Genomic DNA, 26,661 nt, shown 5'->3' on the forward strand with positions numbered 1-26,661 from the left:
AACAAAATATACCCAACATTTGAGTTTAAACCAAAAGGTGTGACAAAATCATAAAAAAATGTTTTTTGTACTTAAACCAATGAAAATCAACTAAAAATTGAGTAAACATGTGTTTCTGCCCTAAACTTAAGCGTTTGGTACTAAAATTGAGACAGGGCTTTAGGACCCTATTCCTCCGGTAGCTGTTCTGTTTCCCATATTGTGACTATCAGCCTCTCCGGGCCCATCTTTATGAGTTCAGCTCCGATACCATCCTTACCAGTACATAGCTTTATTGTTCTTGAGCTGGTGAATGGCATCCTTAACCTTCCTCAAAGTGGGGGCTGGTTGGTTTTCATCCTCCGCAGTACCGACGAAGGCATTTCCTCCGTTGTCCTGACCTTCATTGCCTATGCTCTCAGCGCCATTCAGATGTTCGTCGAAGTGCTGCTTCCACCTTTCGATCACCTCACGCTCGTCCGTCAAATTGCTCCCATCCTTTACCCTGCGATATGCGTTGAGCTTCTGATAGAATGAGTATCATTTTTTATTTCCGATTATCAAAAAGCGGTTGAGTAGCAGCAGAGGTTGAAAGGAAACTGACAATCTTGCGCAAGCGCTTTGCCAATTTTTGTTGTGTTGTTAAGGTGAGGATAAAAACAAATAAAAATCAACGAAGATTCCACCCAGCAAGTATCAATGTAGGCGAGGATAGATTGAGTATTTTCGTCCCTGGGTGTAACAATAATCGAATTTTGCAATATAAACAAATTGGGAATGTTACCTTTAAGGTTTGCCGATCTACGGAGTTTAAAGAAGTAATTTAATCAAAGGCACAGTCAACTCTCCATAACTCGAAGTAACCATTGAGTTATAGAACACAAAATCAGTCCAACTGAAGTTCAACGGACCATCGAGTTAGCTATGAAGACCTTCCTTTAAAGCTCTAGTAAAAATGGCACATTTGACAAAATTTTAAAATCAATTTTTATTCGATAATTTTCATTCATAACGAAATATAAGTGTTACGACGCGTTAGTTGGAGGTGGCCGTGATATGGTGGATCATATCAATAAGATAAAAACGCGTTCGTAAGCGAACAAACAATTTTAATTAAGGACTCGACTATACGCATTAAAAGCAAACTATCGAATAAATGGTAAAAGGCACAGTACAATGGAACATGACAACTATGATTAGCGGTATCTGGTTTATGCTTCTGACGTCTATCGTGTGACAGCATGTAGCTGTCACCGATGAGCCCAGCTGGAAAGCGATGGTGAATCTGTGCGCTGAGGGCAGTGTTCCCAGCGCTTCTGTTTCGTTGTCTCAACAATAAGATAGTCCATTCATATTAATTTTTGTTTTGAACGTTTTGATATTTGTAGATTGAATGGGGAATGGTCAACACCATTCGGAAGAAAACAGCTTTTTTCGTTTTTGCAAATGCACGATTTTAAATAGAACCTTATACTACGTTCAGACTAGAGCTGATATTACGTAATATAGGGTATCTTGATATCAAACGTCGTACTTCTTATTTCTATTGAAAACTAGATGCATGGTTTCTAATATCAAGAGAGCCTATATTACGTAATATCAGCTCTAGTCTGAACGTAGTATTAATATAACGAAATATGGAACATCGAGTAATGGAGAGTTGATTGTAAACTTTGGTACCGAGCCAGTACCAAGGGATCGAATGTAATTATAGAAGTGGCACCTATTCTGTTGCCGACTACTTTGTCTTTATACCGTCTTTGTGAAAACTCTTGTACATTTACCCCAGTTACTATAAATCAATTTGGTGTCTTCAGCGTTATAGCTTTGAATTATCTAAGAAATAATAGCACGGGAGTTATCAATCAGATTATGGAAAATTATGGGTTATATAAAATTTTCCAAAACTGTATTGTAGAGATACATACCGTAAAGTACACCTATATTTCGCGCGTGCTTCGCTCACTGGCATTTTAAACATGTTTTACGAAAGAAACTTTTGTTGGCTAATATTTTGAATAGTTTTATTTCAGTTATGGTTACGTAACATGCAAATATATAATCCAATATGTACCAACTAATATGGATAAAATGGCCGTGTAGGCGCAGAATGAATACATGAATTGTTACCACACACTCGACACACAGCAAGAGTTAATAAATTAGTTATATTGAATTCGTTAAACCGTTCGCACGTTTTTCAATTCCGCTCCGTATCGGATTGGGAAATCGTTCTCCGGTTTTTCTGCACAGTTTCGCGAACCGTTCGTCGTACTCCGGGCACCAGGCAGTGAGCTAAATTATTATTTATTGTTAAAATTCCATTTACAATTTATTCAATGATACAAAAAATAGAAAGAAAGTGATGGCGAGTGAATTAGAAAAAATATGAATTTTATCAGGGAAGGGTTGATACAAAAATGAGTTCCACATTATTTTTAATCTGTTTTAAAAGGTTCGATTTATTTCAGAACAAGTATAAATTAGATAACCCTATTTAACCAAATTCCATAAATAAAACAGCGCGTCTTCCAGGGTGCTTCATCAGAGTTTTATGGCATAACATTCCAAGGAACGAACGATTCTGGTGTCGGTTCAGAAAACTGAAATAGAAAACGAATTTACTTAATAAATCCTTCCTTTACTTGGTTTGCTCCCTACCTTGTTCGTGATACTGTCTTGACAGGCCATTCGAATCCTGGCGACAGTGGCTGGCGATACAAGATTAAAATCATTATCCAAATTTTCCTCATACCTCGCCGCTGCAATAGCTTCCCGAATGGCAAAGAAAACCGATGCCGCTGAAAAGAGCGGAGGCTCTCCTACGGCCTTTGACGAATAAACCGCTCTTGGGTTCGGAGATCCTGTTAGAAGCGAAACGTTGAACTCCCCGGGAATATCTCCAAATGCGGGGATCTTGTACATTCCTGGACCTCTCGATAGCAGTGTGCCACCCGGGGAGTAAACCGTTTCTTCCAGAGTGAACAAACCATACCCCTGCATGAAAGCACCCTCGATTTGTCCTATGTCGATAGCTGGATTAAGGCTAGAGCCAATGTCCATAACAATATCCGTACGAATGACCTGATGATCACCGGTTAAGCAGTCGATTTCTACTTCTGAACAGGCAGCGCCAAACACATAATAGTTAAACGGTTTACCGGTGTTGGTGGCGCGATCGAAATGAACATCTGGAGTAGCATAGAACCCGAATGCGGACAAGGACACCCTATCAAAATACGCCTTGCTGATCCAACTATCCCAACCGTGATCGGGAAACTGCTTTTTGTAAGGCTTCAAACGGTCATTTAACATCTCGCAAGCATTGAGTACAGCCATGCCGTTAAGATCGGAACCCAGACTGGCCGCCGTCGGAGGTGTATTGGGAATTGTATCCGTCGCCGTTTCGGAGATATGAATACGTTCAGATGGTATTTGGAGTACGGAGGCCGCTATCTGTATCATTTTAGTATGTATACCTTGTCCCATCTCAACTCCACCATGAGTCAATAATACCGTTCCATCCTGATATACATGTACCAGAGCGCCTGACTGGTTCATATGAATGGTATCGAATCCTATTGCATACATTGTGGGAACCAAACTAATTCCCCGTTTACGCCAGCGATTCTGTTCGTTGAACCGTGCAACTTCGGTGCAGCGAGCCTTATAATTCGAAGATTTCATCAGTTCTGCCCAACATCTGAAAAGGGAGAAGCAAATTGTCTTAAACAGATTCAACATTAGAGTTTCTTCAAACTGACTTTCGTAGGTTCGTGTTTTCAATTTGTTGCTTGTAGTGCGTCACATATCCATCACCGCACATGTTAAGCTCCACTAGATCTACGTAGTCTCGGTTGAGCGATCTAGCCACATGACGCATCATCGTTTCAGTTGCCAACATGGCCTGTGGAGTGCCAAAGCCTCGAAATGCGGTGTTTGACGGTATATTGGTCTTGCAGACCCATCCCTCAACTCGAAGGTTCGGTATGTCGTAGGCATTGTTGATATGGAACATGGCACGATCCATAACCTGAAATCGATAATGAGGATCAGTTAGGTACTCAACTTTCTTGCCTATAACATACCGAAAATGACAAATCCATAGAACAGCCGGCATTGTTGTAAGCCTTGAAATCAGCAGCTAATATGTGTCCGTTTTCGTCAACGCCCACTTTATACGAGATGTAAAATGGATGCCGTGTACCAGTGATGGTCATATCTTCGTCCCTATCCAGCACACATCGTACAGGTCGACCTAGCTTGTGTGCCGCCAACGCTACCGGTACAGCTAGTAATACTGAGCGAAACTCCTTACCGCCGAATCCCCCACCCAACCGTTTTACACGCGAAAAGACCTTACTTGAAGGAATGTTCAAGGCCCGAGACACGAAGTGCTGTATTGCACTGGGATGTTGAGTAGCAGTGAATAGTTCAATTTCATCCGAGTCTCTTGGAACGGCAAGACACGTGTGTGTTTCCAAATAGAAATGTTCCTGTCCACCTAATCTACAATCGCCTTGGACTATTCGATAGGCTTGCTTGAAGCCTTCGTCGATATTGCCCTTGATCATATATTTGGGGTAACCGGGATAGAAAGATTTGTTCTTGATGGCATCTTCCAATGTTACAATAGTTGGAAATATTTCTTCGTAGACGACCTTAACTAAACGAGCTGCCTTCTGAGCAATGGTTTGGTTATCTGCAACGATGGCACCAATGATCAAACCCTGGCTTCTGACGACATCCTTCCAGAACACGTACTCATTCTCTACGACGGGACCCCACTGGTTTTGCTCATCGGTTAGGTCTGCTGCGGAGAAGAAACGCTTGACTCCGTCCATCGAAAGGGCTTCCGAAGCGTCGATGGATAAGATTTTAGCGTGGGCTTTGGTGCTAGTAACCAACGCGAGGTACAGTTCGTCACTATACTTGGGTATATCGTCGCAGTATATGGCTTCACCAGTGGTCTGTTTGTAGGCTGAGGTGTGAACTTGCGGCCTTCGGATCGGGTCAGTAGCGGACTGATTACTGGAAGTTTGCTCGAACATTTGTGCACTTTTCGGATCTATAGTTTGGAAGGTTTGTGCACCACTTTGTTCCCGCTCTTCAGCAGGTTCATGACCGGGGATGATTTTTGTGAGTGCATCATTAACGAAGAGATAGGCCTTGAAGAACAAACTCAACGTAAGTGTTTTGCGGTAGAGAACCATTCCGCCAGGGGCGTCCGCACTAAGAGGAAGTTCCTCAACCAATGTGTCATTGGCCAATTCGACTAGTTTGCTGTTCCACTTCTTACCAACCAGGGCTTTCCCAGTTTTCTTTGCCAGTACAGTTGTTGGCGCCATTCCACCAAAGGATAGATAGGCCTGTTCTACGATGTCTGTGCCCGGTTCGAAGGTAATGTTGAAGGCAGCATTTACGATGGCCATATCGTCTTCGCGTCTTCTAGCTTGCTTGAAAGCTACAATGTGTTGATTTGCTTTGGTCTTCGGGATGAACAGTGAGATTAGTACTTCGTCAGGACGCACAGCATTTCTACGGTACCCAGTGAAGAACCCATCTCCCATACGGATCTTGCGGACTCCATCATTCAAACTTGCGACTTCCAATCTGAAAAAGTATGATAATATTGATGAAATCCTCTTAGCTGGCACGCCTTAAATCTCAATAAAAGATGTTCAGAAGTTCAACCAGGCTGCGTGCACATGTAATATTGCAGAGATAACAAAGAAAGACGTTAAATAACTGGTATGCCTCAATTTCCCAAAGCAGCACATCGTACTGAACCGTAACGATTAGCTCAATAATGATTGGAATAAATTTGACAGATTCTTGAGGGTTAAGAGTGTGGAAATTGCCTTTCCAATGCGAAGCCGATGAAGGTAGCGCGACCCCGGTAAGGTAACATACCGAATTAATTACCCACCACGAAAAATGGAGAAAGAAGAAGAAATTAACGTTATTTCCGGCAACGAAATAAGGACTATGATTGGAAACACGGTACCTGGAACGTCAGGACATTAAATGATCCTGGACGAGTAAGCCTTTTGGCTCGTGAATTATAAAAAGTTAGCGTCTGCGTGGCTGCTATTCAGAAAGAGCGTTAGCTAAGATCTGGAGAACGTGAATTTAGACCGGTGGACCCCGTCGCTAACACTGCATTCAAATATAACATCACCACAGCGATGGCGATAAAGCTGAACATCGAGTTGGCTTCATAGTGATCGGGAAGAAGAAGGAGCACGTTATTAGGTGGAAGCGGATCTGTGGATTGGAAATTTGGGGCATATGTTTTAACTACAGCATGATCAACGTCTATGCACTCTTTTAATGTATCGAACCCTCTGAGCAGAATCTCAATAGAGAACACAAAAATATATCTTGTAATTTTTAATTTCACCCTAATTGCATATATTTGACAGATACGCGTATTTCGACTACCACTTGCATATACTTAAAAAAATGTCGCATCTCCCACTGAAGAAATTGTCGCATTTCCTAACCTTAAATACTAACATCAGATAAGTACCGTCGTTGGGGGTGAGAATGGGTCAAAAGGGATATGTACGATTTATTTTTTGAATAACCATCGCAATTTAACTCCAATAAACTTCGAATTTGGTGTGTATGTACCTTTATGGTACATTACCAGCTGTTCAAAAAATTAAAGAAAAATATTTATTCACAGCGGCACTACAAGTGAATGAAAAACGACCCAATCTCACCCCATAGAGGGGGTGACATTGGGTCACTGTAATTAAAATAACTTGTTTTTGAGAATATGATTGCAAAACCATTCACAGCTGAAAAATATTGAAGAAATACGATGCAAAAAAGACGAAAAGACATCTAAGATGTTCCACAAGTATGATAAACCTACTTAAAAGAACGATTATACCAAAAAATGTCTTGTTTTTTCCTCAAATTGTCTTCAAAGTATCATCCCCATTGCCATAAAGCCTTTTCAGTTTTGCCAAAGGTGTACTGAAACAGTCATTATTCTAAACCTTCGCAAATAGTTAAATTTCTGTACGACATTCCCCGATCAATACATTTCAGGCAGATGTTGACGTCATAATCCTGGTATTTCAGCGATCTAACTCATTTGTACTTTCGTGAGATGTTTCTATCATATGAAAACACTGATAAATAATTAAATTTAAAAAAAAAATGATAAAATTTTACGATGTTGCTCCGCACGAAACACAGTTGCTGGTTTGAGAAGTTGTCAAAATGCGTTGCATTGTTATTCAATGCACAGAATCCTCAAGTATACTTGTTTGATGTTTTCAGAAATGCAGTATTTAAAAAGTAAACACATCTTAATGAGGAATGAGAACACCCATCACCGTAAAATGTCAAAAAAGTGGTCTTGCAATTTCATTTACTATCGTTCTTGCTTGACCCAATCTCACCCCCATTTTTAATGTTTTAGATACCGTACCAAAAGAAATGAAATTTTTGTAGAAAAATCAAATAGATTCCGGAAAATGCGTGTAAAGTGTAATGAAAAGACTTTAAACCTTCTTCTAATATAACGATAGAGGTTGCAGTACATGCGTTATACTTTGCACAAGGGAAATTTAATGTTGTTAATTTAATCTAGTTTCAACATACATGTTCATTGATATAGTAAACAAAAACTACTATTTCTTAAAATGTAAATTGTGATGAATTATGTGTAATAATATGTTCCATAACATATGAATTCTTAATTCTAGTAATATCAGCATTATTAGCTGAAATATTCCATAAATCATATTTTTCCGTTTTGACCCAATCTCACCTCCCAGACCCATTGTCACCCCCATCGACGGTACCTATAAAATTAATCTAACTATTCGTGATCAAACGTCAACATCCCACCGCAAAATCGCTAGTGTTTGGAGGTGATTTTAACCTCCAACTTTCCAAATAACCTCCAAATCATCACCTCCAAGTTAGTTCTAATACCCCCCGTTGTATGAAATATGGTGGCGCGTCGATCGTCGCAAGTTTATCGTTAAACAGTCAATAGGAAAGTTTATGCACAGACAAACGACAAACCCGATGGCGTGAAGGATACGACGGTAAAGCCTGATTCGCTGCTGACAAGTAATTTCTCGGCCTATCTTGATGCATGGGTAATTTCTGCAAGGAATCGATCAAGAATGCGCTTTTTTCTGATCGCAGTACGCAGTTGAAAAGAACTGTCAGCTCAAATGGGAGACGCTGTAGAAAATTTCTGCAAGCAACCGACGAGAAATTTCTTTAGCGATTCCTTTTCAGTAGCAAATCAGGCTTAATGTGCAGGACGGAAGAGAACTTCTTCCGCCCTATCATTGGTACGGAGAGCCTTCACTTCGTTACCATTGACAACGGCCTACGTCTAGTGAACTTTGCTGCCAACAGGGGGATGGCAATCAGTAGCAACCATGTTCTCGCATAACTTGTGATCTCGCCCTAAAAGCCATTGGTAACCGAGTGTGTAGCTCCTTGTTTCTAAGCAAATTAATGAACTAGGATGAAAACCATAACCACTGGAAGATAGAGGAGGATCTTCTCTTCATCGTAGCATTGTTGAATAACGTTTAAATCTATTTGTTTGCTCGGTAACAAGAAGCTACACACTCGGTTACCAATGGCTTTTAGGGCGAGATCACAAGTTATGCGAGAATTGTTGGCGATTAATAAACTTGTCTGCTTAACTAAAGCTTTACAACAGCCGTGGTATTTGAACAAAAGTATAAGTTGTATATAGTGATGATCAAATGTTGCATATATTCTTAGCAGCATTTTAGTTCCAAACTTTCATGGAATTTTAAAGTTGAAGTAACGTTGATTGATAATTTTAAAGCCTTTCTATTATAATTGAAGAAGAGTTGTTTCTATAGATCCGGACTCTGTTGTTCCATACACTGAAATGAATTTTATTGCAGAAACTACTGAATCCATGGTAAAATTAAGAACTGCACCAACGATTTTCAACCAACTACATTAATCTGTTAACTCTACCAAAACATAGTCAACATCACTACACAAAAAAATTTCTTCTGTTGATTTAACCAGAGTTGTGGTATTTTTGACTAGAAACATTCTTGATTTGAGAAGTTTAGCATCATACTTTTGACCACACTGTGTTGTACGGTGGGTGTCACGGATTGAAATACAATGCTTTGTAGAGGATGCTACTATGGACATAGTCACATTTACTGCACTGCTCAGTGATTTTCACCAAATTATAAAAAAATAACAGATTTTTGTAGTCGGTTGAAAATTGTTGGTGCAGTTCTTAATTCTACCATGGATTCGGTAGATTATACAACAAAATTTGTTTGCGTGTATGCGACATACAATTGAATAACAAGTTTTTATAATTTTAAGCAACACTTGTTTCGTCACTTTTTCAACAATACTTAAATGGATCAAAATGGCAGTGATGATATGTTTGCTTTGAGAAGCTTTGAATTCAACTTTTCAACCACTTGTAATATAAAAGCCATTAAACATAGTTGTAGGTTAACCCCTCTACCGGCAACTTAATTTTTTCACCACAAAAAAATATCAAACAGCGATAACTTTTTTGTTTTTCGATATTTTAGCACCATTTGTTCACAAGCCCTCAAAAATTTCTTCTATTTTAAGAGTCTGTATCAATATTGATCATTGGTCATATCGTTTTGAAGATTGGGGGACCGACATTTCCCATACAAAAATTCTTTGGGCGCCATTTTGTTTTTAATCTATTTATCAAAAAAACTAAAATGAGGGCTATACAATATCAGGTTATAAGGAGCTTCACTGAAAAAATCATACAAATCGGTTGAGTAGTCTTCAAGAAATCTGAAAATTACAAAAAGATGTTTTTTGAAGTTTTTAAGACCTTCATACGGCCAGATTTGTACCAGACACATAAATGTTCATTACTCCAAAACGGTTGCCCCAATTTGCTTCATTTTTTCACAACAAACTCCCATTGAAGTATTGTTTTGAACAGCAAATGACCGAACATGACAAAAAATCTGTAGCCTGTTTTTTGAGTGCTTGAGAAAAAATGGTGCAAAAGCATTGAAAAACGAAAAAGTTATCGCTGTTTGAATATTTTTTTGTGGTGAAAAAATGAAGCTGTCGGTAGAGGGGTTAATCGTTGTTCAAATTTTGCAGAAGTGTTGTTAGAACCATTATTACCGATTAAGATTCAAATTTTCAATCACAAGTATTGTTCAACTTACCAAGAAACAATTTCTCCATTGAGAAAAGTTTCTGAGAGCTGATTTATTCAACTATTGGTTGTTTAATAACTGTCTTAGTAAAAATAAACTGTTATTCAAGCTTCATTCGCCCAGAAATGGGAATCTATTCAATAATAAACCATTTGATTAACGTAATTTAGTACTTGTTTATTTAATTACCTTACCTCGGCTTTTAAACAGTAATAACACTATAAATGGACTCTACAATGTGTATTCAACAATTGCACCACCGGTTATCCATCGAACATTCAGAAAGGCTTGTTCAGCGTTTGTCTAACACGCATTTATTACGAGTAATAACTAAATTGTGGAAGAAAAGTTGAAGAAGTCCTTATTACTTATGATCACCATCATTCCAAAAATAGCCTTTGTACAGTGTTAATTCAACAACATGTTTTCATAAGGTGATTATCCATCTGTTATTGAACTGTAATAAAGCTTTCGTTTGAGATCTCTTCACAAGCAATGTTCAAAATGGGATGGACCTGGTGTAGTGGTTAGAACACTCGCCTCTCACACCGAGGACCTGGGATCGAATCCCATTCCCGACATAGTCACTAAAAATTTCAGTGAAGACTTCCTTCGGAAGGGAAGTAAAGCCGTTGGTCCCGAAATGAACTAGCCCAGGGCTAAAAATCTCGTTAATTAAGATAGAAAAAAAGCAATGTTCAACAATGATGTTTACATACACCGAAGGCAGGCAAAATACTCAGACAGTGTTTAAACAACATATGTACGACAATCTGTTCGATTATCTTATTTAGAAATCCTTTATAGACCAATCCAGTTGCCTGCGTAGTAGTGCAATGTTGACAAAATTTTCTTTGTTTGCTGTGAGAACTGTCACAACATTGCTTTTGTTTGCTGTGAGAATCCAAATATAAACAGAATTGCTGCAAAACAACCGCTTCCTTGTTGGCCTGCCGTTGACCGAAAGCTCAATAACGTCAAACAAACATCGATACGTTTTCATTCTGAGGAAATCGACTTGTGTAACATTGATTGTGCGTTGGTGTTCGTGGCAGTTTGCTTGGGGACCTCTATAAGAGAGATTCGCGGAAGCTGACATTTCTGTCAAAGTGTGAGCCAATCGAGCAGCGAGAGCTGTCAAAGTGTGAGCCAAACGAACATGCGTTATATTTGTTTTGAACTTTTCTTGAGGAGTAATGTAATCCGCTTGAAATTATTTCGGTAAAAGTAATTTTGCATGAAGCAAACAAATAAAACGTTTTACTTTTTTGAATTTTTGTCAATGCGATTTTTAGTTTTTGATTTTTTCGGCTGTTTATTAGTTTTGATATGTAGCTCGAAGATCTATAACGAAACAAAATACACTTTATAGCAATGAGGAAGTTATGTCCGTGTTACAGTATTATTCTCGACGCCGAGCAAAATCAGCACTGCTGGTCTGTTGCCAAATCATTCCATTTTACTTCCGCTTATCTCTCTATAAAGGATCACTAATCTTATTGTATTTAAATACTGCTCTTTACCTGCTGATCTATATAACCTTGGTTGGAGCAGTGGAGATGCATGCGCCTGTAAATCGGAAGGTCCTGAGTTCGAGCCCCGACATCGTAACAATGTTTGATTAGATTCCTAGGCATCCAGATATGAGTATTTAATGAAGAGCGCAATTAACTACCAAAGTTTTCGCTGTTTCTATTATAAGATAAATCTCGAAAACTTATTCAAATAGTCTCAAGTCAAAAAAGTGAACAAACTTACTTTATCGATCCTACGTGTTTCGCAGACGAAATTCCACACGTTCCGCTCACACTCAACTTGATTTTTCACGTTTAGAACGTTTAAAACCGGAATTACAAAACGGCGAAAGTAAGAATTGAAACTTTCGCAACCCAACCGCTACTTTCACCGCTCCGTTGTATGGGGAGACAAAGTGACTTAACCACGAATCAAAATAAAACACTACTTGAGCCGATTTTACACTGGTACAAAAACGTCGAAAGTAACTGAATGAAACGGCTTAACATTTTGTTATAACTTTTTTGTAGGAAATAATGGAAACTACCTAGTTTTTGAACGCGAACTGATTGTATGCAAAATTTAAGCGATGTACACGGTAAAAAAAATGTTAAAAAAGTGATTCATTTTAAAACAGTTTTAGAAGACAGGTTGTGATTCTTCCTAATTAATTTTCTCAAAACCATATGAAAATTACTTACGTCGATGTGCAAAAGTAATCGAGAAATGTTGAAAAAACATCGAACAAACATCTTTTTGAGGGCCTTCCTTAGCCGAGTGGTTAGAGTCCGCGGCTACAAAGCAAAGCCATGCTGAAGGTGTCTGGGTTCAATTCCCGGTCGGTCCAGGATCTTTTCGTAATGGAAATTTCCTTGACTTCCCTGGGCATAGAGTATAACCGTACCTGCCACACGATATACGAATGCGAAAATGGCAATGTTGGCATAGAAAGCTCTCAGTTAATAACTGTGGAAGTGCTCATTAGAACACTAAGCTGAGAAGCAGGCTCTGTCCCAGTGGGGACGTTATTGCCAAGAAGAAGAAGAAACATCTTTTTGTACGTTTTTACAATTCATTCTATAAATAAATATGATGTCTAATCTGCGTTATACGCATAATTGTCCCATGTTCCAAAATATGCAATCGAGAAAAACGCGTTTAAAGATTTTTACACATTTAGGCCTCGTATTGACCAGGTGTGTGGTAAAATAAATTAAAATCTTTACAATAGTATAAAGAATAGTGTATTCATTAGAGTCAAGAGTTTGTGTTATGGGAAAAATGTAAATTTAGCTACGAAATTCATAGTGGGATTGTTATGCCTAGAAATACGGGGTTTTTTGGTGAATTTCTACGCATAACAGTCCCACTGATAGTAGTGACCAATTATGTGCTAAGCATACTGCTGTAGATGACTGTTCTTATGTATATATTGTACCGAATGTAGAGGACGTATATCCTCAAGGCTATGTTAAGGCACCTAATGGAGGCTCAAGTGACATGTGCCAAACGGAGCCACGTGCGGGGAAGTGATGAAATACGATTTCATAGTTACGGATGGAAAGCAAAGTTTTCTGTTTGTGTGATAATGAGAAAATATATGAGTTAGTGAAATAAAAGAGGATGAGTAAGTTAGAGAGTTTATAAGATGTACTAAATTCCTATATCGACTCTTCCAACTGCAGGCTTGACAGAAACTCATCGGCAAATTTAAGGTTATTCTGAGGAGTAAATATTCAACTCAAAATTCACGACACAAATCTTCACACGATTTGACATTTCTTTGAACTTTGTTTGCAAAATCATCATCATGCAAGTTTTAGAACCGCCAACATATTTGCCACTTGCAACAAAGAACCAGTTATCCGGAATAACCCAGTATGTGGCCAGGTCATCCAAAACCTCTTGAACAAGAATAGTTTGACTTGATTTGTAAATTCATGAAGTTTGGGAACTTTAGTGGCCATTACCCCAGGAAACCGGGAATTCGGTACAATCCGACATGTGGTCAAGTCATTCAAATACATTTGAACTACCTTTAGATTTAATTTGAAAATTAATGAAAATTGATATGTCGCAAACCAGGTTTTAGATTCGCCAATATAATGGCCACTTCCACCAGTGAACCGGTATTCGGAACAACCTAGCATGTGGTAAAGTCATCCGAAAACGGTCAACCCATTTTTATTCAGACTTAGTTTGCTAAATCATGATGTTGATTTGTCACAAGCCATGGACTCGAAATTAAAGTGGTTATTGAATCTTCAAGTGCGTTTACTTCAGTACTCCCCGCAACGAATTCAAAATTACGGTAAATTTCTAATCGATGACCACGATTCCAAAAACTGGAAGAAATGAAATTCATTGAACAACGGATGGGAAATAATATATTGATATTGAAAATTTCAATCAAATTTGACGTTGGGATCGCATGAATGATTAATGCATCCCGATAATACTAACACATAAAACAGGTTGTTTTCCACATGGTTTGTAAAGCCAACGTAAGAAGATATTCAAAACGATTTTCCCAAACTCCAGCTAAATAAAAATTGCCTACTGAATATTTTGTTCGAGATCAGCGCAACGAATTGTATAGTGTGACAGTTATGCATAGAAATACAGTAGTGGGACAGTTATGCGTGGAAATTCATCAATGGGACGAATTGACTTGGCTTGCTTTTCATTAAGTTTCCGAACAAAGTTAATTTAAGGTAAGTGTTTTCTGAAACTATACGTAAAAATAAACTGTTTGATGGCAAAAAGTCAAAATGCACAAAAAGTAACATGGGACAATTATGCGTATAACGGCAGTGATTCAGTTGAACAAAACACTTAAACAGACTGTGGGCAACATGTGTTGTTGTTGAACTAATGCTGAACAAAGTCTTCTATTTTGTACACTAGTTATCATGAGTAACAATGGCATCTACATCTTTTCTTCAACAATTTAGAAATAACATGTAATGAAATCCTGTCAAACAAACACCTAATAAGCATCTCTGGATGTTTGCTGTATACCTGGTGGATTAAATGTTGAATAAACATTATAAAATCTACTTATAATGTTACCACTGTTTAACAGCCGAGGTACGGTCATTGAATAAACATGTACTAAATTACGTTAATAAAATGGTTGTTGAAAAGATTCTCAATTTCTGGGCGAATAAGGCTTGAATAATAGTTTAATGTTTATTAAGCCAATCATTAAGCAACTACCCAGTGAACCACGTATCGTATAAGAATGTGCATCCAAAATCACATATTCATGCGTCCAAAATCAGAATTGCACAAGATGCCATATCAGGCGTTCTCAATGTCAATACAAGTTGTATATAAATCCCCAATACGATTCATAAACGACAATTTGTGTTGACAACAAAACATGTCGTAAATAATGCAACATAGAATCACGTTATGTTATACAAACTGACAGATCATATATCAATCCAGTAAGCATCGTATGAAATCGCAATAACTTAGCAAAAATTGCTCCCCAAACTTTGTCTATCTGCTGACGATGGGCCTCAAAGAACAACAAAGTATGTGTCGCTTTACATGAAACATGTATTAACATTGGCAAATAATCACCCATCAGATAAGTAACCCTTGGTGGTACAGTGGTAAGGTGCCCGATTCCTGATCCAGAGGTCTCGTGTTTGAGACTCACTGGAAACTTTTTTTTATTTTCAACCAAATTTTGTGGCATCGTATATCTGATCGCAAAAAGTCCGAATAAGCCGTGCCAAGTACGCATTTGGCCTCCACTTTGGTAGGTATATAGCCTTTTCGTGCATTCTTTACGATTGAATTGATTCATATAGAATGATGTATAACATAAGTTATACCAATCAAAATGTTGACTGGGTAACAGCTTAATAAAACAGCTCTGTGAAACTTTTTTTTAAAACAAAAATTGTTTCTTGGGCTGGTAGACGGCCGACAGTTTTCCGACGTAATAGATGTTAGAACTTTCAGGGGTCCTAATATCACTACTACTACTACTACTACTACTACTATCTAAGTACTATCTCGTTGTAAGCAAAAATCGAGCCAGATTGATTCGAGTTCTTCTAATCGGCAATCGTAACGTTTTAAAGACTGGAACGCGCAAGAATTGGTCTCCAGTTTTCAAAATTACGTCCATGTAAGAGGAACAGCATGTCAAAATATAGCTGGCGCAGCAAGGTAATCCGACATTCTCGCACATACATACCGCATCAGGGAAAGGGAAGGAGGCCGAAATTTTCAAAAACATCAAACTATCGAAATTCTCGAAACAATACCTCGTCCGGCATGCCATATGCACGTGTGTCCTAAAAAGGGTCATTTTCATTACTACGGGAACCATCAATCAAGAGATCTTTGTCTAGGAGTGCCTCGAAAAGTGGTCGCTATCATTCCTCTAGCAACATAAGGGTTTATTAATATATTTCATAACGCTAAAAATGGTCATTTTTGATACCCACCCACCCCCTTGTAACGCATTTTGTATGGATATTTTTCAAATTTTGTATGAGTTGTAACATCTCACCCACCCCCTACAGCGTTATGAAATTTGTGAATGGGCCCTAATGGACCTGTGACCTTTAAAACCAACGAGAGCATTAAATTCAGCGATCTGTGTAACCGTCAGTCCACCAAGCGGGGAGCACAGTAGCGCGAGGAGTTGTAGGTACTGCTCAACGAAGACCATGGAACGGTTGGTTTGACGAGGAGTGCCAGAGAATGACATTTCGAGTCATTGTAGAACGGAGATAACTGTAAGTGTTGGTTATTTTATGTCGTGAGAGTCACCGGGAAATTCGTGTTGAGCGTTTCGTAGAATGTAAATGTAAACTGTCAGGAAAATTTGTACTTTGTTATGTTTCCACCGTTCAAACCCCCGAAAAGCTAGGCCTTAGATATACTCCACCACCCTAGAGTAGTCACTAGGGCAATTCAAATTTTGAAAATGTTTGACAATCCAATCTCCCATATGCTCCTTACCATCCTTACCATAAAATAGTGTTCTGTGAAATTTTCAGCTTTCTAGGTGGTGATTTAAAGTTGTCCCAAAAACAATGTAGGTTTATATGGAAATTAGTATGGAGAAATTTCGAGAAATGTTCCTAATACGATAGTACTATAATAGTGAAAACTCATTATTCAAACCTTAATGAAGGATGTTGCTGAAGAAACAAATCCCTTTTGAGCTAATTTTGTTTGGGATTTTTTTACATGTATGCAGGGCTATAATCCCATATTAGGCTAAATAATAGCAAACAAACTCATGAATATTTCTTCTGCTATCCGTCGGATTGAATTTCTCTCTTCAGCAAATTTCTTTATTATGGTTTGAACAATGAATTTTTACTATGGGATAATAAGTTTGTACTTCTTCATAAGCGGAAGGTCATGGTCGATTCCCAGCCCCTCCACAAAAAACCCGTCCAGCCACCAGAAGACGCCTCTCGGAGGACCGTGCTTTGGGGAGCACATCCATCCTCCGTCAGTATCAGATGGTGACTGAGACAAACTGACCCTCTTCGCAGGCAGCTAGCCTCACTAACAACAGAGCTATCTCCTACCTGCTTGAAGTTTGTACTTACATTACAGTACTAGCGTGTTTGGAACATATCTCAAAATTTCTCCATAGTAATTTTCATAAAAACCAACATTGTCTTTGGGACAACTTTAAATCACCACCTAGCAAGCTGAAAATTTCACAGAACACTATTTTTATGGTAAAGATGGTAAGGAGCATATGGGAGATTGGATTCTCAAACATTTTCAAAATTTGAATCGCCCTAATATTCACGCAGCCACTTACCCACGACAGTGGAAAAACCCACCACCAGAGGGCTAGGTTACCATCTTCTGGGTGGCCACCCTCAAGGGGTGGCGTAATAAGGTCATTGAGTTAATGCAGAGGGCAATGACCGAGCAACGAGGTCAGGAACCGCAAGACAGCCGACGACTCCCTAATACCTTGACTTGTCCAGGGTTCGACGACTAAAACAGTCAAGAGTTGAAGCCTAAACCCAAAAAGTTAAAGTGAAGAATCGAAAAGGATAGAGAGAAGAAGGAGAGTTAAGACGTGGACGAAGTGAATGCGAAGTGGACTGCAGAACCCCGCCGGTTAAAAATAGCAATAGTAGATCATACCGGCAACGAACCCGCCGAAGGCCGATCCGTTACCATATCGGCAGGACCAAGACACGCAGTAAATCTACAGTGCCCATCCCCTGCATCGTCGTCGACGTAGATCTGGCTCGGAGAAGCCGTCGTTGCAGAGAACCTGTAGCAGTAAGGTGGTGGAGAAGAAGAAGGGGCCCCGCATAAGGTTAGATTAAGTTAAGAAAGTGAGAGTGAATGACGATGGACAGGCTATGGAACCTCTAACGCTAGATGAGGTAAAGAAAGGTATTAATGGGCTGAAGAACAACAAGGATGCTGGGAAGGACGAGCTCCCGGCCGAGCTTCTCAAACACGGGAGTGAGCAGCTGCACGAACTCCTTCACCGTATCAATTCGAGGATATGGGAGGAAGAAGAAATGCATACCTACTAGTTGGTTGGTCTCATTTTCCCTTTGTACAAGAAAGGGTATCGAATGAATTGCGCCAATTACCGAGGAATAACACTCCTTGCCTTCCTTAGCCGAGTGGTTAGAATCCGCGGCTACAAAGTAAAGCCATGCTGAAGGTGTCTGGGTTCGAATCCCGGTCGGTCCAGGATCATTTCGAAATGGAAGTTTCCTTGACTTCCCTGGACATAGAGTATCATCGTACTTGCCACACGATATACGAATGCGAAAATGGCAACATTGGCAAAGAATGCTCTTAGTTAATAACTGTGGTAGTGCTCATTGAACACTAAAGCTGAGAAGCAGGCTCTGTTCCAGTGAGGACGTAATGCCAAGAAGAAGAAGAAGAAGAAGAAGACATCTAGAAAACTAAACAGCCGTTTGAGCTGAAAAATCGATTTGTCACCACTTGCGTGTGACCAATCGGTTTAATTTTCAGCTCAAACCACTGTCTGGTTCTCTAGAATGGTGCTCTTAAAAATTTGAAGTTTGGCTTCGATGCATATTCACGTTAAAATTACATCAAGCATCTCGTCAGGAATTTATCAACTTTGAGATTCTACAATCTTGCCAGCAATTTACTGATGATTTTGAAAGAAATATGCTCAATGTCTGAACAAGGTCTTGCTATGAAATTACAAAGAATGTCAAAAAACAGCCTTAGACTATTTAAAGTATATTTCATAGAATCTAAAAAAATATTCGAAATCCGCTTGAAGTCTTTTCGGAGATTTATTAAAGATTATTCAAGGAAATACCCTTGGATTCTTTGAATTATGGTTTCACAAAAAATCTGCTTAAACAAATTTTAGACTGTTCCCAAAGAAGCTTTCGCTGTTAAGTTTTCGTTGACATCTCGTGATAATTTTCCGAAGATCTAGAAATGAAGAGTCCCACAAAATCAATTACATTTTTTGGGAAAGATCTGGCACTTCACTGTTTTTTTTTCAACACGTTTCTGAGAGACATTCGTTAAGGATCTTTCCAGAAATTTTGGGAATGCGAGACGCTAGGCAGTTGTGCTTCCCTGGTTTATTATTGTAGTTTCGGCCATGGTTTTTGGTCAGTGATAATACGCCCAACACAGGAAAAAAAAACTCCACTGAAATTGCACATTGTGCTTTTTGAGAACAATTTCAATGATGGTAGCATATTTGATATTTATTTGAGTTCCAAAAATATGGCACAATAAAGAGAGAATGCCTCATTGCGATGCATCAAAATATTGCACAAATAAGGTACCGTGGGGTAAGTGGATACAGAAAAATCAATAGTCAACTTCATTGTTATGTACAGCTAACGTTAATGATGTAATTCAAACTTTTTTCTGTGAATGACAAATGAGGGACTAATATACCGTAAAGTGCCCTAATTCAGCGTATTGCCTAATTCCGCGCATTTCATACAAAACGATTTATATATGGAAATACACATCAATATTGCAACAACTTTCAATGCCATTTGATGCTACTACTATTTAGAATAAGTTCGAATCATCAATAAAAGCAAATAAGGCATTTTTTCGCGGCGTAAAAAAATAATCAGTGGAGGCCCGTCGAAGTTGACGCCATTTTTCTAATTTCCTTAGCGTCCGTGCTAAGACTGTAGGACAAAAACAAAAGCGTTTTTTTTTATTGAAAATGTTTTATTTTTTATGCAATTTTCTATGGAACTACTTGCTACAGATATGTTTCATGATGCCTCTATGAAATCTTATCAAATATTAGCATAGTTATTGAGTCTCATCCCAAAAAGTAATGCGCGGAATTAGGTCATGTTTTTTTTATAATGCCCTAATTCCGCGCACTGTTCTTCGCTGAACAATAAACAAGTTAAACATGCTATATTCGTCTTCACATTTAACTATTTCAATGAAAAGTGTCTTCATGCATAAATACGTTTCACGGGCAAGCAGAATCTCGGGAAAGCTCACTTACAGGGAAACTAAAAGCGATCGTCCAGAAACCACGTGGTCATTCATGGTGAGAGGAAAAGTTTGACCAAAGCCCATAAAAATTTTAAAATTGTTGTCTGAACAATATACCACAAGAGGAGAGAATCTATACATCTGTGCACACAAAATTTACTTAACATTGTGAACCACAAATAACAAAAAGTATGATATACGGGGAAGAGAGATTGCAAATGGCCATATTTTGTGAGACGTAATTTATGGATAAACTTTATGGATCTTCTGAGGTTTCTAGTTTGCTTAACAGATTTAAGTTTCAGGTACCCGTGGCATTAGCGGATACAATTGATTGAATTTTTTAAGACATATCGATTCTAAGCAATAATGCGAACTGGTTCTTGTGTTGTATGAACAATGTAGAATACAAATACCTATAGGGGTAGTCGGGGCGGTTTCGCCAATAGATTGGAATGAGCACCTCTTGAAAACTGCATAAATTTTTGAAATTTCAACTGAAGTAAAATGCAACTCGAAAGCTGGCAAGGAAATTAAGGAATATGTATGTTATAAGTCAGTTTTCTAAAGTAATAGAAAAATGAATAAATTATACTCGAAATACTATCAACGTATTTACCAGTATCCGCTCATGTTCCAGTAGTCCGCTCACGAGTTCAAAAAGTAAGGTAATTTGAGTAAATACACAAAAAATGTCCACAGTATGATTCTATTTGTCGATTTCAATTGTATAGCGGCTAACGTTTTCAAATTTACGTTGTGTAAACTTATCATTTTTCAGTGTGGTGCACTGATGGAAGAATGTTGATGATTGATTGTTACATTTAAATTGTTACATTTAAATTTAATCTTTTTGTAAAGAGTGTTTTTAAACACTAATTACTTTCCAGTTGAGTGAACAAAATAATTAAATTACATGATTCTATGAGATAATTTCACAATCTAAAATAGGTTGCTCATATCATCCCATCGATAAAAAATAGACACGAAAAATTACAAATTTTGAAAAATCATTCATTCATTCGTGAACTTTATAGGACAACGGAAATCGTGCGGATCTAAACATTGTTGGAAATAGTACAAAGAACTGATAATTCTATAATATTTTCTGCACTTCTATCGAATTTCCTTAAGGTCTCCAAACTGCCCCACATTCCCCTATACGAAATTCACAAGTATCAATGCCACGTTAATGAAAAGGCCATAACAAATGTTTATCTTTGTTTCATGTGATGGTCATAAAAATAAAAGAAATAAAACTAAACGGCTCATACAAAAATTTACTTTTTTTCATACAAAAAGTATTATGGAGGGTGGAGGGGGTTGTAAATTTACTATTTCAGCGTTACGTAATGAATGAATTCTGCCTTACATTAAAATTAATGTTAATTTGATTGCTTCGCGAGTGCGCGGAATTAGGCGCTCTTCTGCGCGGGATATGGAAAAGCGTTTCAAAAGTGCGCGGAATTAGGCAATTTCTACAAGTGAACTATTTCAAAAAAATCTCAATTTTAAATTCTAAATACAGTCTAGTTTATATTTTTCCCACAATCTAAAATGGATTTGCTAGCGATCCACTCATAAAGCTTTTTAATTGATGCAATACTTTTTTTTAGTTAACAATTTGAATCATTTTATTCCTTAACTGCGCTGAATTACGGCACTTTACGGTACTTCAAATCGTCAATTACTTTGATTTTTTTTATTGTTATGTATACAGTATGAGGGACTTGAAAATTTGCGCTAAATAACCCACTTTCCCCACCATGGTGGGGTAAGTGGATCACCAATAAAAAAAATCTATTCTCAAAACAAATGGGGTGTAATTATGTATAGTAAGAATGATATTACTCTCGTTCTTGTTATTAGTGTCAGAATCCCATCCCCGACATAGTTACTTATGACGTAAAAAGTTATAGTGACGACTTCCTTCGGAAGGGAAGTAAAGCCGTTGGTCCCGAGATGAACTAGCCCAGGGCTAAAAATCTCGTTAATAAAGTCAAATCAATCAATCAATCTTTATTTTATCAAAATATTTGAAAAAATATTTATACATTAATTCGCACTAAAAAAATATTGTAACCAAAATAATTTGGAGAAAATTCACCTATTCTATTCTCATAAGTTATACAGACGTATTGTAGGATCATTCCTAATGATGTTATCGCAAAACACTTGTTGTTTAAACATATTAGTTACATTTACTTTCGTTAAACATACTGAAAACTTTTTATTCTATTCATGAATATAATTGTACCATCTGTCTAGAACAATTTTTATCGTTAAATAAGGTACGATAATATGCATTTAATTGGAAAATTTGTTTATTTTGCTCCTTCGTAATTCAGCTTAGATAAACCACAAAAAGTTTTGTTTGAATTTTGCAATATTCATTCTATTATATTTTTCATACCAGAAAGAATGATTCAAAATACTTTTAGGCGGATTAATTCAAATTTTCTATGGAACTTTGACAGATTTAAGCTAGGAATGAAAAAAGTTAAAGGAAAACAACATTTGAGCAAATTCAAATTAATTCCAATTCGCATAAGTAGTCTGCTAATATACGGTAATAATGCTTGATCCACTTACTCCATCCCATTAAAAAGTAGGGGGAAGTGTACCATGTCCAATATATCTGTATTCATTTATAAAAATCACATATTTTTCATTGTGATTCACTCAATTAGAACTGAAATGCACACCATGTGTTGAAAAAACTAATAGTATTCTATTTTAGACAATGATACAATGGATTTTTGATTGATAGAAAACAATTTTGAAACTAATTGATTTTTGCAGCTAACAAGTTTGCTTGTGTTAGTATACGTGTATTACCAGTTTTGCAACAGTATTAGTGTGGACGTAACAATATAACCTAAAACGAAGCAATGGCGCGAAAACATTCAACATATTCAAGTATTTATGCTTAATATGGACAAATGATCCACTTCCCTGGCCACGATCACAGGGTTTGACGGTGCCAAAGTAGAAGGTGCACCATAATAATACCCGTCTGTGAAACATATCACCTTCCCAATACTTTGGCACACCTCTAACGGTTCATGATTTATCATGAAACGGCTGCATTCAGGCGGAGGATCTGTTAATATGTTTCGGCATATTATTAGGTCCTCTTCGAACGGAGGGACCGCCAGGGCTCATTAGTTACTTATATACCAGTGCTGGTTGTTGATGGTTCAGTTCGTTTACCACGAGCTGTAGCATCCTTTGTACTAATCAGTAATGGTTGTTAAGTTTCGAAGCTAACGTGTGATCAATCGTTTTATAATGCAACATAAGAATAGGTGTTTGGTGGAACGGCGCGTAACACTTGTTATTAAATTTAGTGATTGTGTTGGTGCTAATGGTGTGTTTATAATAAAATATATGGAGATGAAAATTTGAAAATTAAATTGAAAGTGATTCTGATAGTTTTGTTAGAAATATAATAATGATGATGTATAATGATGTGAACTCTACTAATTTAATAAAGGCCATAATACATTTTACAATCATTTCTCTGAATATAAACAATATTGCCTAGTTCTTCAAACATGCATGATAAAAGTGTTAATAATGACAGCGAGCGCAGAAAAATGGATTGAAGTGATTTTGTTTTACTGTAACTTTGTTGATAGTGCTAAATTGTAGTTTGAATAGTAATGACTCTACAGCAACAAAAATAATGAAACATTTAAATTGAATATCTTTTAATTACTTAGTAATGCTAACAGATGGTAAATGCTAATAACAATGAATTTATATGAAAATGGTGTGATATGAAAAGTGATGTAATGGAAAGTATATCTGAAGTGTATTACGAAATTTGATGAGTGATAATCGGTGAAATACGTGATAGTGTCGAAAATAAAAGTGACGATGCTGAGTGATGAAATGAAATGGGGAATGAGGACCTTTTAATAAAACTATTTCGTTCTTCACTTTAACCACTCTAGTAGCATTTCAGGTCTTATCATAGTTTGATGGTAGTCTAAAGTACTAGACTGCAAAACTACGGTAAGGGCTGATTGCTGCTAGGGTACACAGTGACCATTTGAGCAACATTGCTTAGGAACGTCTGTGTGATGAACGCAATAGAGGCTTATAAAAGCAAATGCTGGGAAGGAGCTTAGGGCAGATTAAGAGTGCCAGTACTACCCCTATAGCTACCGACAAAAAAAAAATGTGGACAAATGATCCACTTACCCCACTGATACACTTCCCCCACTGTACCTTATAGGAAACAGTTTTATGTTCCCATGTCGTGCTGAAACTGATAATCGAAGTTTCGGAGATCTCTTCCGTTCTTATAGCGATAAAATTTTGTAGAAATATACCAACAATTATAGCTTATATTTAAGTACTAGCGAAAGGATTCTATTGACATCAGAATCGCCAAATATCGATTAAACCTGAATGTGTATGAAACCAATCTCTAAACAGCTAAACTCAACAGCAGCGTAAGATTCAGTGAAGAGTAACGAGTTGTGGCTAATTATGCCCGACAACGGCTTTCTAGCGATTCGTGCTACGCTTGATGGATAGATGTGCGGGGGGGTGGACGAGATTTCGCCATTGTTCCTAACCTTAGATCGATTGAAACAGGGTGAGGATGTTTCTAACTTGCTGTTTAACAAAGCGATCGAAGGTACTATCAGGAGAGCGGGTGTGACTCTAGCAGGTTTCTGAATTTTCGTATCAATGATGCGAAATCAACGATTTTTCGTACGTAAGGAGAATGCTTTTTCGTTGCATCACGTGAACATCTTTTATCGCTTATCAAGGCTAATATCAGCCATATATCAACATTTAGACTCGATATATGGATTACCTTGGAACTCATGCCGTAGAATACTCACTCTATTCCTGCGGCGGTAAAGATAGGATTCAAATCCGAAATCGGACTGCCGGTCATAATATTTCCTCCCACTGAAGCCACGTTCCTGATCTGCATTCCAGCAAACCAATGCAGCATGTCGACAATCGCTCGGTACAATCGAGTTTCACTCTCGGGATTTAATTCGATCTCCTCGCTCAAAACTCGCTGCAATTCGGTCAGAGAAATGGACGATCCAATTCGCAGTCCTTGATCATGTCTCTCAACGGCGGTTAGCTCGTTTATGTTTGTTGGGGAAACTAGCACAGGGTACTCCTTATGCTGGAATTTAATTTCAATAGCAACTTCCGTGTTACCGACCACTATTTTAGCCTCGGGGTAACGTTTCTTAATCGCGAGCAAGTGGTCCAGCTTAACCGGTCGGTACCAAGTCACACTAGGTGATCGGAAAATCAACGAGTTTTCGTCCAAAGACGGGGACAACTTCAATTCAGGAGGAAATATCGACTCTTGAGAGGGATCATATGGCATGAATTCGCTGGTTTCGAAAAGTCTACTTTCCTGTTCAGGAAGAATCTTGGCTCCGGGATTATTTCTACAGCATTTGTCACCCATGGTGCATGTTCCAAATTCTTTCGTAAATGTCTTATATCCTTCTATGATAGGCCTATATCCGGTGCATCGACACAAATTGCCTTGCAAGGCCGCTTCCAGTTCCTTCATCGATGGCACTGGGGAATTTCGCAGTAGCGCGTACATGGTCATGACCATCCCAGGCGTACAGAAGCCGCACTGCGAACCGTGGGCCTTTGCAATGCGCTCCTGAACTGGATGCAATCGCGTACGTGTGCTTCCTATGCCTTCAACCGTCGTAACTGCCATTCCATGCAAGGCACATATCGGCATAAGGCACGCGTTTATCGCTAAATTGTGGACACGACCGCTTGAACGTTCAATTCTGGAGATCATAACGGTACACGCTCCACATCCACCCTCGGCACATCCCAGCTTGGTTCCGCAGAGCCGGAGCTTCTCTCGCAGGTATGTCAGGAGTGTGCATTGCGGATCGGGATTACATTCGATGACCTATCGTTTTTTGAAGCAAAAATTCAAGTAGCCACTCAATCATACAATTGTCATACGAAGTTTACCTTTTTTCCATTGACAAAGAATACCAAAGGTTGATGGTCACGAAATTCCAAAAGGATATCGCATTTCTCCATATCAGACATTATTATAAATGAAAGCCAATCACGATAAGCCGCACCAACAACACAATTGCTAATAAAATGATAGAACCTGATAAGCAGATGACTTAAACTGCGCAAGAAAAGTAACACAGAACCACGTGGAACTGACTTTGGAAACCTGTTAATTCGGCAACAGCCGCTGCTAGACTGAACTGCTTGTATGTCGCTTACAAATATTAAAATAATGGATTCAATGGATTCGATAGGGTGAATGCACCAGTTGTTGTCTTAGTCAAACTTAGTTCAAATGAGAGTTGAAAGTTTGAATCTCTCGTGTATCATAAGTTATAAGAAGGAATAGATTTAGATTTACTTTATCATAGAAGCCTTTAGCCATAGGCGAATTCGGGTCTTTGGCTACAATAAAATCAGATCATAT

At 38.1% G+C, this 26,661-nt stretch overlaps 1 protein-coding gene across 1 annotated transcript; it reads right to left on the reverse strand.

Moving 5' to 3' along the window:
* Positions 1–2,414: 2,414 nt before the first annotated feature.
* Positions 2,415–26,444, reverse strand: LOC5564528 (xanthine dehydrogenase). The gene is made up of 6 exons (XM_001648813.2): positions 26,184–26,444; positions 25,055–26,118; positions 4,068–5,592; positions 3,744–4,012; positions 2,641–3,682; positions 2,415–2,582 (listed from the first exon to the last, which is right to left on the reverse strand). The coding sequence occupies exons 1-6, from the start codon at positions 26,262–26,264 to the stop codon at positions 2,532–2,534; spliced, it is 4,032 nt and encodes a 1,343-aa protein (XP_001648863.2). The 5' UTR covers positions 26,265–26,444; the 3' UTR covers positions 2,415–2,531.
* Positions 26,445–26,661: the final 217 nt, after the last annotated feature.

The sequence above is a fragment of the Aedes aegypti genome, chromosome 2 (assembly GCF_002204515.2).
Source record: "Aedes aegypti strain LVP_AGWG chromosome 2, AaegL5.0 Primary Assembly, whole genome shotgun sequence".
Classification (NCBI taxonomy): domain Eukaryota; kingdom Metazoa; phylum Arthropoda; class Insecta; order Diptera; family Culicidae; genus Aedes; species Aedes aegypti.

What these genes read in the sequence shown, in the direction of transcription:
- LOC5564528 (XM_001648813.2), bottom strand. Translation starts at nt 26,264, where the DNA reads ATGTCTGATATGGAGAAATGCGATATCCTTTTGGAATTTCGTGACCAT. An exon ending in CTATGGATTTGTCATTTTCG is followed by an intron (nt 4,013 to 4,067) that starts GTATGTTATAGG and finishes TATCGATTTCAG; the next exon opens with GTTATGGATCGTGCCATGTT. An exon ending in AAGACAGTATCACGAACAAG is followed by an intron (nt 2,583 to 2,640) that starts GTAGGGAGCAAA and finishes TTTCTATTTCAG; the next exon opens with TTTTCTGAACCGACACCAGA.